The 17,921-nt window shown below is 43.0% G+C and overlaps 1 protein-coding gene across 1 annotated transcript; it reads left to right on the forward strand.

Annotated features, from left to right (window-relative positions):
• The first annotated feature begins 511 nt into the window (after positions 1-511).
• Positions 512-6,021, forward strand: TRIML1 (tripartite motif family like 1). The gene is made up of 6 exons (XM_002920675.3): positions 512-937; positions 1,179-1,274; positions 2,133-2,363; positions 3,225-3,247; positions 3,425-3,522; positions 5,254-6,021. Exons 1-6 carry the CDS (start codon positions 512-514, stop codon positions 5,802-5,804), a joined length of 1,425 nt encoding a protein of 474 aa, XP_002920721.2. The 3' UTR covers positions 5,805-6,021.
• The last annotated feature ends 11,900 nt before the right edge of the window (positions 6,022-17,921 follow it).

Consider the following 17,921-nt stretch of genomic DNA (forward strand, 5'->3'; position numbering starts at 1 on the left):
AGCTGCTCAACTAGATTCCATTTGTGGAGTTTTCTAAAAGATTTGGACCATATTTCTAATTCATATATTATTAGAGATCATCATAACTTAAATCTCTGTACTGGCTTACACCAAATTACCTAACCTTCCAACCCAAAATCAATATACTTAAATGTTTTCTTGGTGCTATGTATTTACACACACGCACACACACACACACACACAGGCCCGCTCTTGAAAGGAGAACTGTGTTAGGAGCAAGGACCCTCAGTATCCAGCATGTGGCTTGCACAGTGAGAGATTCCTTAAAAGTTTGGGGTTGATGATGACCCCAGTGTACAAGGGTTCCACATTAAGTCATAATTGGCTTTGTGTTGGGAGAGTATGTGTCAACTGGTGAAATCAGGCACACAGGAGAGTAAGAGTTTCTTGTATCAACAGCATAGCAATTGATCACTCACTTGTTACTCAAAACAACAGAACGTCAGGGAGGACTTTTCTAATCCCAAAATAGAGACGTGACCTTGCCTTGATGTCTTTCTTTGAGAAGATGTCTACAGCAGATCTGATGGAGAATCTGAGGGAAGAACTGACCTGCTTCATCTGCTTGGACTATTTCACCAGCCCCGTGACCACCGAGTGTGGGCACAGCTTTTGTCTAGTGTGTCTCCTGAGGAGCTGGGAGGAACACAACAGTCCTTTATCTTGTCCTGAGTGCTGGAGGACCTTGGAGAGCCCACACTTCCAGCCCAATGAGCGTTTGGGGAGGCTGGCTGGCATCGGCAGGCAGCTCCGGTCCCAGGTGCTGCAGACTGAGGGCGAACAAGACAGCTATGGACGAATGCTGGCAGGCACTAAGGTGTTCTCTGAGGATGGGCAGGGTGTAAACACTCTCTCAACTCAATGTCTTGGAATAAACAGACCGTATCCCTCGAGTGAGGCTGACGAGCATCACAAAGTAAGATTGGCTGCTTGATATAAATCTCAGAATACAAATCCTGTTCCGTCACTTAGTCCCATAATATTCTCTGTTGGTGACAATCGTGGGTGCTGGTCTCCAGGCACAGACCACGAACTTGGCGTGGATCCTGCTTCACCCATGTGTTAGATCCCGCTCATCTTGTTTTTGTTGGTCCTCGAGGCTTCTTCACAGGCTGGTGCTCTGCTCCTTTGCCACAGAGAATTTGTTTCTATTGCAGGAGAAACTCCAGGAAATCCTAAATCTTTTGCATAAAAAGAGAAAGGAAACTCAGGTTATATTAACCCATGAGAAGGAGAGAGTAATATTATGCAAGGTCAGTATCTGTCTTACTTTTGGGTCTTGTAGATGATTCTATGAGGGGGACTAAAGGGATACTTAGTGAAATACCAGGGGGGAAGAAAGCAAAATTTTCTAATCACAGTCCTACAATATGCAGTGTCCTTATTTTGGGCTGCGTATCTCTGCTTGTCCACCTGGGAATCCTAAGACTCAGTTCAAACAATTCCCCTATCCCCAGGCCTGCTTACTTATTTATTTTTTCCTTCTTGGTCCACCCATACAAGTTGGTGGCTACCTCTATTAGGCTCTGATTATAATTATTTAAAATTACAAGTTATAGACAACATAGGATGAAAATCCACAGAAAAGGAATATCTTAAATGCTTTGGGGGACAAAAGAGAGTGCAAATAAAAAAGATAAAGACAAAGGGAAATACAGGCCAAATAAGGGTTTGGATTGGTACACCTGAACAAATGCTCGAATTAGTCACAGATTTGAACCTGAGGTGTCTAACAAAGAGCTAGATGTTTAGTTAGAGTTTAAAATATGTGTGTAAATCTGATTCCCCCAATACACTGAGTTCTTAAATGACAGTATTTGTGATGTGCATCTCTAGTTCCTTATTTTTGTTTTCCTACTAGAAATGACAGGCTTCTGGGAATAGAAATTTGGGGTTTGTTGACTACTGTATACATACATACCTTCTGAAATATCACACGATCCACCCAATTACTTAATATAGTAGATGTTATGTGTCAGCCTTCAAAACCTGTCACAGCAGAACTCTAGGACTTTGTAAGGATTAAAAATCTACTTAGGCATTTCTGCTGCTAACTTTGTAATATCATTCCCGCGTGTGTGTGGGTGTGTGCGTGTGCGTGTTGGTGGCAGGAAGAGACAAAGGCCTGTAAACAGGTTGTTGTGTCAGAATATGCAAAAATGCACCAGTTTTTGAAGGAGGAGGAACAGCTGCAGCTCCAGTTACTGGAAAAGGAGGAAAGAGAGAACATGAAGAAACTAAGGGACAATGAGATCAAGCTGACCCAGCAAACAAGAAGCCTGAGCAAAATGATTGAACAGATAGAGTCCACGTGTCAGAACTCCATCATAGAATCTTTCAAGGTAAGAATCCTGGGAAAAACCAATGGGGTAACAACAACATGTAATAACCCATAAGTTTTCAAGCCATGCAAAATAAGTTTTTCTTTATTTACCCGAGAAACTTAAGTTGTGGCCCCAACATAGTTTTTCTTAAGAATTAATATTCTATAGCATAAATAAAGTCTGAAGAGAGAGAAAAAAAAGAAACCCAGTGGAATACCTGCCCAAACCAAGCCTGATGATGAGTCCAGTTTCTGCTGTGCGGGCCCGTCTGCAACGTCAGCTTGGTCGATTATTCTGAGCGTAACAAGCATTTCCTGTGTGCTGCTGGCCCATCACATTTCATCTTCACAACAACCTGGAGAAGTTAATTAGTGTTAGGGGCACTACAGGTGCTTGTCCTCTACGATGTGGGTTTAGAGTGGCACTCCTTGAACGATTGCTGATCCGAATGAGGCAGTGTGTCCAGAGCCCATGTTCCTCACTGCCTTTGCTCAGCAGCCTTCCTGGGCTACTGCTGTGTCCCCGGGGGCCTCCGGCCGCAGGTGCTATTTGTGGGAGCCGGCTGCAACTTCAGTCCTTCCTCCTAGACTGGCTCCACAGACGGCTGCTATTTGACTTCGTGATTTTCCAGCAGGTTCTCTTGACAAGGTGATGGTATGAGGAAAGAAAAGGACAAAGGAGTCTAGTCATTGTGAGAACCGTCTCCTGTTCACAGGAGACCTGGAGGGAGCTGGGGATGTGTTCCCACCACACGCTCGCCCACTCAAGGTGCTCTAGCGGCATGGAAAGTGGATTCTGTGAGACTACCAAGGACCAGAGTCTGGCTTTGCTGGACTTCAAAGTGCATGGATACTAACCCTGTGTCTTTTATCCCCTTAGGATGTGAAAGGCACACTGGAGAGGTAGGTTTGCACTCTGTGTTCAGTTGGTACAGGGATGTAAGTTACAGGGCTAGAGGACTGCGGAGATAAGGTTGCAAGGGTGGGGATGAGGGGGGCGAAATGAGTGGGACCTCATGTTGGAGCAGGTCACGCGGTCTGTGCAGGGGATGCAGAGTGACGGTCTCTGCCCTCTTGCAGGAGTGAGCCCCTCTTGCTTCAGTGTCCAGAGGCCACGACCACGAAACTGACTCTGTGCCGCATCACCGGAATGCGGGAGATGCTAAAAAAATTCAGCAGTAAGTCAGCCTGATTTGTCAAACCTCCCGGGATTTGTGGAGTTAACTCCTGGGTATGCTGAGGAATGCAAAAGCAAGCTTTTAGGCAGTTTCCTCTGACATAGACTGTTCACCATCTGGGGGACAGGCTCTCAGCAAAGGCACCCTGAGTCAGCACGAAACACCAGGGAGGGCTGGGCCGCAGACCCTCTCTGCTCTGGAGCAGACAGAAGCAGACTTGGTTGATGTCTCATCTCCCTTTGTTTTCTGTCTAAGGAGTCCTGGCACCTCCTTTGTTTGTTTTCCTGGTTCTGTTTTGTCTGTTTCTTTCCCTTGCATATACACAAACACCCTCTCAGGGGGTTCTGCTTTTCTACCCGTTCTTGTCGGCATAAAAGCTACTTAAACTTTAAGTCCTAATGCGGCAACATTCAAGCTATCCTTTTATTTTTAAAAAACTTTTTTTAAAGATTTATTTATTTGAGAGAGAGACAGAGACAGAGAGGGAGCAGCGGGGGGAGGGGCAGAGGGAGAGAGTCTCAAGCTGGCTCTACGGCCAGTGCAAGGTCAGACTCGGGGCTTGATCTCAAGACCCTGAGATCATGATCAGCCTAAACCAAGAGTCAGACACTTAACTGACTGTGTCACCCAGGCGCCCCTCAAACTATCCTTTTAGAATGCTCTAGATATTTAGGCTGGCTAAGACCAAGAGAGGTTAGCTTGAGTTTTCAACGTTTACCTTGTTGACAGTCTGACCTTCAGAGGAAGTTCTAACGGGGTTTGGATTCAGTGGATATTTGATAAGTGCCTACTATGTGCCCTGCACCATGCTTTTCAGTTCTGAGCTTTCTTACAGTGAATAACACAGGCTTGACTTTGCTTTTATAGAACTTTCAGAGGAATCGGGACAGACATTCATCTCAAATAATGAGTGATGATTAGGATTTGATTTACAAATAAAAGTATGAAATTGTGTGGTAGGGGCACTTAGTCTTGTCTCAGGGGTCTGTGATGGAGGCCTCTTCTGTGACCTCCTCTCAGAAGATAGGAGAGGGGAGTCTGGTTCACAATGTACTTATCGACTGGTCTCGGGTGCTCGCACTAGCTCCTATGAGGCCGCATTTAAGCCTGACATGACGAAACATGCTGATTGGGAACTGCTGTGCAAACACGCAGTGACCTTGTAATCTTGGTCAAGTTTCCTAACCTTTGTGAGCCTCAGTTTCCACTTCTATAAAGATGGGGGGGGGAGTGCCATGATTAAATGAGATAATGTACAGAAAATGCTTGGCACCTTAGCAGTTCAGAAAAGGATAAGTGCCTCTGTCTCTCTTCTTCCCTTTCCCCTCCCGGCCACAGGTAAAGAACCACAGCCAACCTTGGCTCAAGTGAATACAAAGGCCAGGGCGTGCCCTGTGTGGATAAATAGCTCTGAGTTTTAAACCTATGCTGTAAACAGAACAACTTCCATTCCATTCCATCAGAGTCCTCTCTCCCCTCTCAGGCAGGCTAAATGTCACCATCCCCATGACTCACATCTGTGTCTTTTTAGAAATTTACTCTTGGCGTTTGTGAAATAGTGCGAGAAGGACTCAGAGATTCTGTTCTGAGCAAAACAAAAATCCTCACCACACTTACCTAAGTTATATTTTAAAAAATAAGATTGGAAACTAAGAATTTAATTTAAATTCCACGTATATAAGAGGGTTTTCAAGAATGCAGGGGAGGATTCATTCTTTTCTCCTCTTGCAGCAGATGTAACTCTGGACCCAGCTACAGCCAATGCCTATCTTGTCTTGTCTGAGGATCTGAAGAGCGTGAGACACGGAGGAATCCGACAGCACTTACCCGATAACCCAGAACGATTCGACCAGTCTGCAACTGTGCTGGGTGCTCAGCTCTTCACCTGTGGGAGACATTACTGGGAGGTGGAGGTGGGCAACAAGACTGAGTGGGAAGTGGGCATTTGCAAGGACTCAGTGAGCAGAAAGGGCAATCTCCCAAAGCCACCGGGGGACCTCTTCTCACTTATAGGCTTAAAAATTGGAGATGATTATAGTCTTTGGGTCTCATCACCTTTAAAAGGTCAACATGTCAGAGAGCCTGTGCATAAGGTTGGTGTCTTCTTAGACTATGAGTCTGGACATATAGCATTCTACAATGGGACAGACGAGTCCCTCATCTACAGCTTCCCTCCAGCCTCTTTCCAAGAGGCTCTGAGGCCTATCTTCTCCCCTTGCCTCCCAAATGAAGGGACGAACACAGGCCCGCTTACCATCTGCTCACTGAACAGTTATGTCTGAGGAAGATGGCCTGGAGCCTTCGCTAAGGATGAGGTCTAAGACCAACACATGATTATTAATTAAGATGATTACTGCATTGACACTATTAATATCGGGTGATCTGAAAGGAAAGCCATCCCCCCCCCAAGAGTTTCCATTAACTTGAGCCACAAATCCGACAACCAACATCATAGAAGGCTGATCATATCCTGTCTTGAACCAAATTCTTTATGTAGACTGCCCCACATATATGCTGGTCACTAAAACTGCAGAGATAGTACTTGCCCCTATTATCCCTGAACCCACTGTCATAGGCCAGTTTTATAAATATATGTCATGTTTTTGAGTGTCTTTATTTATTTGACTCTACAGAAGAACTCTGCTATTCGAATGTGTCTTTGTTTCACGCGCAGAGCTTTGCATGCTGGGGCAATCCTAACTCCTCTGGGGCTGGGGCTGGGTTGGGGGGAGGGCAGATGCATGGGTCTCCTTTTCAGGGTTGGTGAGAGGGACTCAAGACTCAACCTCCACTGAGAAGCTGATTTTCTTCCCATCCCATGGCACCTGGAGTGTCTGTACTCAGGAAGGCTTATGTGTTCAGAGCGCTGCAAATATAGGCGTGGATATCATCATATCATTCATGTTACTATACCCACAAGAGGCTGGAACCTTCTGTGAGTGTGTTCAAAGATCACAGAGCAAAGTCTCTTTTCAATAACTGTATCAAGGGTGGGCGCCAAATGACTTCACTGAAGTTTTTATACGGTTATTTTCTGTGCTTTTGCTACTTGCTACAGGCACAAGGCTTTTAATCACTGGAAGGTGAAATCAAGTCTACTCTCCATCCCAGCATGCTGGGTTTGTGAAGAAGCTTTGTGAGCAGACCTTTTGGCTGGTCTCAGATAACCTGCTGGAGGTCTGTGTTTATGCTCCCCATTCTTCGCGCTCTGTCCCTGCAGGATCGTTGTTGCTTTTCCTCTGTACGTTTGTGAGTTTGTTTGTTTGTTTTAACCCTTCCTCCTTGCTCACATTGCAGAATGGCACCCATCACGGAGGGGGTACCCCTTACCGCCTCCTCCCACTCACAGAAGTCACTCTCTGTGTTTTCAGGCTCAGACAAGAAGACGGACAGGATTGAACCCACACACAACTGCAAGATTATTAAGAAAAATGTTTATCACAGATTTTGGTCTTTAAATGAGAGACTAAGCTGGGGGAAGATTAATAATTGAATCTGTTAATGAGCATAGAAAATCAGAGGGAGGGAGGTAAGCAAGTGAGGGAGGATAGCTAACCAGGTTTATTTTAGGGTTGATATTCACCCTTCTCATTAATCTAGACCTGCTTTCTCTTTCAACCTTACGTATATTCATCTTGTGTCCTCACAGGCAGGGGAGCAGATCTGAACTAGTCTTTGAGTCCTAAATCATGGTCTCTTCTGTTCTCTGTATTCACTGTTTGGATTTTCACCCTGACATCACATATACTTAGAATCAGAGAACTGTGGAGGGAACCAATCACACTCTCTTGGAACAATTTGTAGCTGTTCACCACTTTTTAAAATTTTATTGAATTTTATTCTTAATTTATCACCTCAAAAATCTAAGAAACAAATCACGAACAGCAACACCAAATATATTAGTACTGTATCTTTCTCAATTACAAAAAACCCACATTGATTTTTAAAAATTTTAATAAATGAATGGAAAGGTCCTACATTCTAACTTAGTGTGCATTATATTACATTATATTAAATTGTGGTGTAGCTGAGTTGGTAGCTCCTTTTTCCCCCCTTGTCCCAAAGGCGCTGGTATTATCAAGGAAACCAGCCTATTTTTTTCCTCTGGCAAAGTCATCCCATGAAGATCATTGTCTGTATGGTCCTGCCACCCATCAGGTGTGTGCGGAAGATTGAATCCATACTGTTTATTCCGCTGAGTTTGCATAAGCAACCATGAAAAAATGGCAAGAAAATTTTCACTCAAGTCTTCCCGACTTAAACTCCAAGCCAGCAGATGTTCTGGTGGGGATGGGAGGGAGAGTAGCTGGAATCAGCAGTTGAGAGGTGCACTCCCTTGCATGGCAAACTCACCCCTTTGCATTGTTCCAGGGCCTGGTCTCTCTGCCTGTGCCTTTGAACATTTGACAAAGACATTTTCTCAAATACGAATGGTGTCCCACATGGGACCTGCCACCACTACTCAAACTATCCCCTTTCCATCCTATTAACGCCTTCTCTCCTTCCCAAATCTCTCTTCTACCCCTTCCTTCGTGGAAGATTTCCCCAGGAGATAGCAAGTCACAAGTAGCGTCTCATAGTGCACATCACAAAATGGAATCCAGCATCCCAGCCATTTCCCTCTCCACCTACTGGCTAGAGGAGAGGTGGTATGTCGACTCCTGAGGGCAGAGGACATCAACAGTGATCTCCCACACAGGATTGCAATTTGATTTTTTTATTTTTAAAAAAATTGTCTTTGCTTGTCCTAGAGTACCTTAAAAATATTATGGGGCACCTGGGTGGCTCAGGTCATGAGTTCAAGCCCCACATCGGGCTCCACACTGGCCGTGGAGCCTAGTTAAAAATAAAAATAATAAAATAATAAAAATAAAATAAAATATTACACATCTTTTCCCCTGAAATCTAATTAACCAATAAAACCCCATTAACTCTTAACATGAGGTCTTTATCTACCCTCCTGCTCTAACTGCCCCTTCCCCCAACAACATAACTTACTTCAGCACCTCATCTCACTTTGGATACTTTACAAGGCCGTCTTAGTGATACAGCCCAGCGGTGTACCCAATCACCCTTCTCTACTATTGAATTTCCCCCTGTGCCTATACCTTAAAGGTGTGGGAACAGATCAATAGTAGGCCCCAGTAGGAAAATTCAAGAAACATAAGATGTACAAAGGAGAAAATTTTAAAAATTGCATATGATCTCACTACCCAGAGATTACCGATGCTTATATTATGGTGTCTTTCTAGTCTTTTTTGTTTTGTTTTCTATGCATATGTATTTTAAGCAACATGAAAATTATCTTAATTTTATGTTTGAGCATCTTTCTTATCATAAGATATTTCTTCAAAATATGACTTTTTATCCCTAAATATATAAGTATGTATTTTCTAAAAATTAACCCACTTTTGTTAAATTACATTTATTTTTACATTCAACCTTCAACAAATGATATTATTTGGTAAATTATCATATTAAAAATTTCCCAATTAGCCTTTTAGCCTTGTAATGTTCTTTATAGCTGGTTTTTTTTTTTTTCAGTCTTCTAGCATCCAGGAATAATATAGGATCGTGCATTAAATGTAATTGTCTTGGGAAATATGATTTTTATTGGCAGGGATATTTCATTATATGAGTGGCCCTAATCATTCCCCTACCTTGGGGCATTTAGATGGTTCCCCATTGGTTGCTATTGTACATGACGCTGTGATGAATGACATGGACATAAACCTCTGGGTGTATATTTAATTATTCACCAGCGTGTCTCCTGCAGGCACGGGAGCTGCCCGTGGATCCTGCAGGCATGTCTGCAGGTTCTGCAATCCCCTACAAAAGTTTTATGTGCGCCGCAGGTAGTCTGGAAGCTTTAACTCACTGGCATTTCCACACTGAAGATGCAGACACACGGTTTTGGGACAAGTGAGAGAACGTGCTTCCCCTGCCCTACGGTCTTGCCAGAAGCACTGCATTTATTTCAAAAAATCCCATCCTGGGAGGAATTGGGCAGTAGTGCTAGGGCTTTGAAATTAACAGCCCTTAGCTGGAACACTTAACTTCCCAGCAAGGTAACTGTTTCCACTTTGACAAATTCTTTTAACACTCTGAGCCTTTGCTTTCTCTTCTCAAACTGTGGAAAATAGTATGTGTTATGATGATTATGGGAAAACACAGAAAAGCAATTAATCCATGGGGCATGAGGAATTTTTTTTAGCCCCTCCCTTCCTGACACTTTCCCTTAGAGACTCCATTTTGCAATTTATTAGAAAGGGGACAGAAGAGCCACAGAAAGCTTGTGTGGAATGTGGAAAACATTGGCACCAAAATCGTCAAAATATTTCCAAATAGGTGTCCTATTTTAGGGGGAAAAGTGTTAACTTAAAATTCACTGAAGGGAAAGAAAATCTCTATGCATTGTTTTCTTATCTTTTATGAAAGTCCTTTTCACCTTCACACTTGTGAGCATATATTACCTAATTTTAAAGTAAATCAATATTAAAATAATAAAAATAGAACTACCCTATGATCCAGCAATTGCATTACTAGGTATTTGCCCAAAGAACTCAAGAGCACTAATCCAAAGGGACGCATCACCCCTATGTTTAGAGCACCATTATCTACAACAGTCAGATTATGGAAGCAGCCCAAATGCCCACTGATCAATGAATGGATAAAGAAGTGGTATGTATACACAATGGAGTATTGTTCAGCCATAAAAAAGTGAAATCTTGCCATTTGCAAGGACGTGGATGGAGCTAGAGGGTATAATGCTGAGCAAAGTGAGTCAGAGGAAGACAAATGCCATATGATTTCGAAAATATGTGGACTTTAAGAAACAAATGAGCAAAGAGGAAAAGGGAGAGAGACAACCCGAGACAGTCTCTTAACTATAGAGAACAAATGCATGGTTACCAGAGGGGAAGTGGCTGGGGGGACGGGTTAAATAGATGAGGATTCAGGAGGGGCAATGTCAGGATGAGCACTGGGTGATATATGGAAGTGCTGAATCCCTATATTATGTACCTGAAACTAATCTCACACTGTATGTTAAATCACTGTGGACGCAAATAAAAACTAAACAGTAAATCAATCTAATAAATAGAAAATAAAACTAGAAACTACTTTTACAGTAGTAATCTTATTTTCATTCCTTGGCAATCTGACACCTTTGCTCTGGGCTCTGAGGACTTGGTGAGAACTTGGCTGGTCCTTAGCCCTGCTAGCCCTCACAGCACTGCACCCAGCGGAACGGGGGCGCAGGCTTCCCCACTCACCTCACCTCACTCGGTGGTGCTCTGGTGGATTAGAGGTGGTCTGAGACCCTGAGCCGTCAGCCTGCGGGTGGGGCTTGCAACGGTCACCATCAGCTGCGATGAGTTCCTCCTTTTAAAACATGTTGGATGTGTGCCACCACATGCAAAAGTCTGGACAGCATCGCCCCTCCCCCACCGCAGGTCTCTAAATAACAACAACATGATCAGCAGCTCGCCTACCTGGGATGTCCTGTTAGCAGCTTTCTTACTGACAGGCGGCAGGAAGGGGCCAACTTTGCAAAGCCTGGAGCTTGTACAAACGGAGGGAGTCATTTTTAAGATAAAATGATAAAAAGTTACGAAGTCTAGGGTCTTAAAGGGTCGCAGACAGTGAGGGGCCTGAAGCTACCGCTTACCATTTTCATGGTGTATCAGCCTCTGGGTTGGCTGGATGCAGAGACAATGGGCACAGGTTCACCGCTTCCTAACCGTGCGGCCTTGGGCGAGGTGCGCCCTCTCTGCGCCCTCATCAGCAACACGAGGTCCACAGCCTATCTGCCTCAGCGGACGGTTGCGGCGAATGGTAGAACACAGTTACAACACTGCCTGATTTAAAGGGTAACTATGAAAGAGGTACTAATCGTTAGCAGGTCCTTTCCGAGCTTTGGCATCTGCATTTGCTGGACTCTGCATTTTTGAATACTGCCTTCTGTGGCTCTATTTCCTACCGTTCTGACCATGAACTTACTCTGAGTTCACAAGATTGCCTTCTCCTACTTGCGTTCCTGACCTGGACGTCCTGGTTTCCATTCTTGAGGGAAGCTCTACCTTAAGCATGTCGCTGGACCTTTTTCATTCCTTATTTTAGTTCTCTCTCCTCATCCCTTAGGAAGTTTTCCTAAAAATTCTTGAGCATTTCAAATATTGCCTTCTATTTAACTCATTGACTCTTCCAGTTCATGATTCAAATGGTAAACTCTTCTGAATTAGAAGTCGCAATATTCAGAGCAGGTGTTTTTTTTTTTTTTCCTGGGTTGTTTTTAACAGTACTTGGTTCAAATGGAAATTCTTCCTCTACCAGTACTGTTTGATTTCATTTTGGTGAAGGTGAGCCTCTCTTCGCAGAGCGCCGGGGTCGCCGGCTCACCATCGGGATGGGAAATAAATGTCCAGGGTGCTCAGGAGAGGTAGATTGCCCGCTGGGTGAGAAATGTGAACAGGGTGTGTTATGTGTGGTGTGTTTGGGTGTGTATGGTGTGTCTGTAATATTTGGTGTGTGTGGTGTATGTGTTGTGTGATATGTGTCTGTGGCACGTGGTATGTGTGTACGGTGTGTGTGATATGTGTGTAGTGTGCTATGTGTGTGTCTGTGGTATGTGCTGTGTGAGATGTGTGGTGAGGGGGGTGCGGTAAAGGGAGGGTCCTGGAGGGAGCTTAGCTTCTCTTCGAGTCTCTGCTCTCCTTGATGCTTCAAATTGCGCCCTCTCCTTCGAGCTGTCACTCTGCCTTCCCTTGATTCTCCTTGTCTTCCAGTTCTCCAGTTTCTGGGAAATGAAGAACGGGCTCCACACACCTGCTTTGAGAAGAGAATCTCATCAGGAGTTTCTTGGACTCTGTTGCTGCACTTGGGGAGGTAAAAGATGAGCAAGACGAGCTGCAGAACCCACAGAGGAGGGCCTGGTGGCTGCTTGGTGGGATCGCCCCACCACGCACCCGCTTCCCTGCGGAAGTCAGACACCCTGTCGAGGCTCATGCATCCTATTTATTTTATAACGAGCCCTTCTCTGTTAATGAGCATCACTCACAGGTCAGTTTTAAACAATATAAATATTGAGGACAGTATTACACTACATATAATACTCTAAGCTTTGCATTTAAAGTCTAAATCTCTTTTTCTTTTGTTTGAGCTCTGAGCACTATCTTAGGCAATAATGTAAGATTTTTCCTTTCTTTCTTCTCTTTGCATCCATTAAAAAACTGTTACACTCAGTTAAAATTTGATGAGACATTTTAAAGAGTCACTGAAATGTGTTGTCTCTTTTGAGTTGCTGTAGATGTTCTCTGCTTATCTGATTACATCTTGTGTTCAGTTTGTGAAAATATATTGAGCTGGAAATTTAGATGTCTCATTTCTGTATGTAAATTGTACCTCAGTAAAAACTTTCGAAAAAGTGGCTACTTCTCATTGCAGGTTGGGTCCCAGTCTACGGGAGCGGATGCCGAGTAGGAGTTTAGCATGCAGGTTCTTTATGTGTTTAGGGAATGCTTTGGAGATCAAGATTCTTCTTTCCTTCCTCCCTCCCTCCCTCCCTTCCTTCCTGCCTTCCTGCCTTCCTTCTTGTATTAAAACCTGATACATATTTTCCAAGTGGTTAAATTACATGTTTACATGATGTTTTTTGTAAAATACCCCTATTTCCCTGTTCTTTTCTTTCTTTTCTCTTTGCCTTTTATTTTTATTATAGTAAGAACACCGCATGAGATCTACTGTCTTATAAACTTTTCAGTGCCCAATACAGGGCTGTGAAGCATAGGCATGGTGTTGCTCAGCAGATCTCTAGAACTTGTCCATCTTGTATAGCTGAAGCTTTATCCTTGCTGATGAGCAACTCCCCATTTCTCCCTCTCCTAGTCCCTTGCAACCAGCATTCTGCTCTCTGCTTCTCTGAGTTTGACCAAGGCCTTCTCAGTGGAGGGGAAGGAAGCAGGAATATGCAGAGGGGGAAGTCTAGCTGAGATGGAAGCCCTGTGACAGACTGCCTTGACCAAGCACAGGAGGAGCTCTGGAGCTAAAATGGCCTTTTGGACTAGAGTCATCCAGAGCGGGATCAAGTTGGCCCAGGCCTCATCGATGTGCCACGGATGTGATGTGTCACTGCATATGAGTGCCCTTGAGCAAGGTGGCTCTCTGCCACTGAGGCATTTCTTGAAGGGGTTCACAGCTGCAGCCTATCTGCCCATGGTACTCCCCGCAACAAGGACAGCAAGGCCTTCTTTGCTGGGAGATCTGGGAGATGCGTCAAAATGTCCATCACAACAACCCTGGAGACCAGGATCTGAATAGGAGAGGGGAGGAACAGGGTTCTGTTGGACTTTCATTTTAAATCTCTCTATTATCTAATTAAAAAAAAATCCATGTGGGTGCATTCCTCTAACTAAACAAATGAAAGTAGTATTTGACATGTCTGCATACTATAATCATTATTTTAAAATCATGTCTAGCTTATGATTCTTTTGCCCATAGAAATTTAAATGAGGGCTTGTTATTCTAAATTGAAATGTAAGTGCCCATGTGTATGTCACTTTATTTCAGTGTGAGTCTTCCACAAAATGCTCTTTCCCTGGATGTTATGTTTGTCTTATTTTATTCAGCATTTGGCTTACTTACAACTTTTTACTTTGATTGACTTCCATTTATGAATTTTCATCTTATTTTGGACATCAGTTGTTTTTTAAATTGATGGGCTGACTTGTTCTTCCTTACATGCTTTTGGTCAACTTATCAAAGTCATTGTTCCCATGGTTAGCCTTTATGAGGTAAGAGCATTCAAATGGAAACAAGTTTCAGTGGGAGAAAGAAGTTGGAAAGGTATGGTGGCCATAAGAATGCACGGGGAAGACCTCTAATTACAGGGAGTGAAATTGACCAGGGTCCGGTGCTGAGTTTTGAAATCTATCGCAGCATCTGTGCATGAGCCATGCTTCCTGCAGGCTTCTCTTGAGTATGACCCAGAGCAGAAGGGCTACTAGTGCAGACCCATTCCTGGGACAGACAGAATTTCTCTGATGGCCAACTTTGGCTGGCCTAAGCAGTCATCCAAACTCCCATCCAACCTTCTTTCCCTCTCTCCTTCACTTTGGGGTGCAGCCTTAGCATGCCCCCTCCCTGTTGCACTTACAATAGGGTGGTGCTGGATCCTACTGGGCAGGGACCGGCTCAAGAGGATTGCGTGCATCTCTTCTCAACTTGGGCTCAGGGACACCATGTTGATAGCCTGAAATGGGTTACAGTGGGAGTAATTACAACAAGCAATATGCAAACATTACAAATCAGGTCTTCTCCCTGTAGAAGGAGAACTCAGTAGAGACTGAGTTGTTGGACAATTATCTGCACACTATTGACCTCATCAGCATTTGCCTTCATAAAATCCCTGCACATTTAATTCCCTTTGGTGTCTGTTTCTTGGAGTTTGCGTATTGACACAAAAGAGTTGAGGAGAAAAAAATCAGTTTTGGACATGTTGATACAGCAGATAGAAATCTTGAGACCCACCAAGACCATCCAAGGAAGATTGCTTTCTCCGGTAGGAAAATTATCATCAGCCAAGGCTAAGTTGTTGTCAGGAACTAAAGCTTAGGATATTGGCTTTTAGCAAAGTAACTCCAAAGATGGCAGTAGTGCACCTTCTCTGGCTTGGTGGCCTCTAGAACCTTCCAAAGCTGACCTGGCTTCCAAGCTTCTCATCTACAAATTCTTCACTGGGATGGGAACTATTCTTTTCCTTAAATATATTTTTGACTTTCCTCAATTCATTTATCATCATAGGCCAAACTTTTCTCAATTGTCCCTCTATTTCCAAATTCCTGCTACCTGTCTTTGCTGCTCTTGAAAATATCTGGGATCTTTTTACTAATCCATTACAAGGCTATTCATGACATTTGCCTTCCTTCTTCTCAGGTGGTCTAACTCCAAGTCTGCAATTTTTAACCATTATCTTAGTTGCAGGAAAAAAAGTCCTTCACGTACTTAATGTACAAAGCTAGACTTATTAACTCTTCAGGAGTTGGACAAATAATTTGATTTCTTTTTTTCTCATTATCTCCTATAGGGTAAGAGGCTAAGAATAAGTCTTTAAAAGGAGCAAGCTGTGGAAGACACCAGATCTTCTTAGTCGGGCTTTAGCGTTGCGCTGCTGGAAACCAGATTCCATTTTATACACTTCTTCTCATCTTTACCATCTTTACCTTTCACTTTATGGGCAATATCTTGGTTCTGTGTTTGCATTCAGATCCTTATCCTTTGCCTGGATGCTTGGTCCTCTGGGGACTGTATCCTGCCTTTCTATCCCCATGGTTAATCATTACAGCTTGGTGCTTAAACAAGCCCACTCAGATACCCTGAGCCATTGCTTTGAAACTTTTTTTGGCGTATTTATGAGGTCAAGACAAAAAGAACTGCCGGAGATATTTTCTGTGCATATGTGTTTTATCTCTAATAAGATATTCTCTTGGCAAATATATCCCAGATGAAAATAATCTCTCACATTTATTAAACACCTATTACAGGCCAACTACCATGCATAATATCTCCACTGCCTGTAAGAGGTTAAAGAAGTTACAAACACCACTCATCTGTCAAGTGAAAGAACTAGATTCTAACCGGGTCTACTAAAGCCAGAGCCCATTTCTTAACCACTGGGTTGTATTATTCTTCAGTAGAAATTAGCTGAGTGAAGGAGCCAGCTTTTTTTTTTTTCTTGGTAAGATTTCATTTATTTATTTGAGAGTAAGAGAGAGGGCATGAGTTTGTGGGGGGGTGAGGGGCAGAGGGACAAGCAAACTCCCCACTGAGCAGGGACCTCCCCCTCCCCAAACGTGGGGCTCAGAGCTCCATCCCAGGACCCCAGGATCAAGACTTGAGCCAAAGGTAGATGCCTCACCTACTGAGCCCCCAGGCGCCCCAAGGAGCCAGTTTGTTTAACTGAACAATGGAGCACGTGGTGTATGAGTATGAGAGCAGTGAATCCTTTGATTTTTAGAGATAAAAATCAGTTTTGCTGTGGCTTGAGGTTGAGGCTTGAGGAAGGATCGTTACAGTGATTGTCATGTACATAATAACTACTGTCATACACGTAATTGACACCTGAAATTGTAAGACAGCATCACTTAATTCTAGTAAAGACAGGATCAAGAACGTGGGGTCAAGTATGAGCTTTAGAAGAAATTCTGCCTTTAGCTTAAAGAAGCAGCAGACCAGGAAGGTGGAAGAATGTCAGATAAAGGTCTGTTGAAATAGCATTGGAATCAAGGTACTATTTTAAGGTATATAATTCATTTGTAAATAATTTCTAAGAGAAAAAAAATTACAAGTGGGAAGGATTAACATGTTATAATTGATTCAATTTTTTTTCCTTGCCCAGTTTGAGTTTCCTTCCTCTCTTTTTCCATTCTCCATTTGGTTAAACAGCACAGGTGAAAAAAAAATTTTTTTTTTACATCTTTGGGGCACAAAATATAACAGCTTTAAATGACAACAAAATTTAGTCATAAACTGAGGATCATTCTAGTAAAATCTTATGTTCTTGGTTATTAAGTAACCAGAGGAATCCAACACTATTTCAAACCGAGTATCAGTACTCTGGATCCTGAAACAACAATAGTTTTCTCAGTAGGACTGAGGATTTGCTGACTGGCAGAAGGAGGTGTGCATAGGTGTGTCCCTGACATACTGGTGTAATTGGACAGAGTGTCAACATCTTGGGTAGCATGTTTGCCTTTATATATTAATATAACATATATTTTTATATATTAATAAAAGGTGGTTGATTTAGGAACTGATGGGGAAATCACAAGAAGTCAATCAAGAGAAAAAATGATCCCCAGAATTTAGAGGAACGGATTTTGTACATGTTTATTATTTTATCATTCTTTAAAAAGGTCTTTTAAAAAAGAGATTCAAGATTATTTTTGCCTATTCCTTCTACTGAGATCTACACAGTGACAGCATTGAGAACTGCGAACTCTCTACTTTACCTGAGAGGAAAAAAACAAACAAAACCCTGAAATAACAAAAACTATTTGAGAAAAGTTGGTAGTTAAGAAACTTACTATTAAATGACTGGAAACAAAGGAAAGGAAAACAATTTTGTCAATTTGGGTCAAGGCTGGCCAGGTAATTGTTTTGCATGCTAATTAAGATTCAATGAGAGCGAGGGAAAAAAATCAATGAGCTGAAAGGCCATCTTATTTAAATTAAGAAACCTACACAAAAGTTTGTGGACAAATTTTTTTTTTTTTTTTAAGTACTGAAAAGCCTGTTAAATCAACACATGCTGATTTCGAGCTGGTGATCTCCTGAGTCTAGGCAGTTCCAAGAAAGGCCAAGCGCCGCAGCGCAGACACCTCAAGCCAGGTCACATGCGGACC

Source organism: Ailuropoda melanoleuca, chromosome 18 (assembly GCF_002007445.2).
Source record: "Ailuropoda melanoleuca isolate Jingjing chromosome 18, ASM200744v2, whole genome shotgun sequence".
Lineage (NCBI taxonomy): Eukaryota > Metazoa > Chordata > Mammalia > Carnivora > Ursidae > Ailuropoda > Ailuropoda melanoleuca.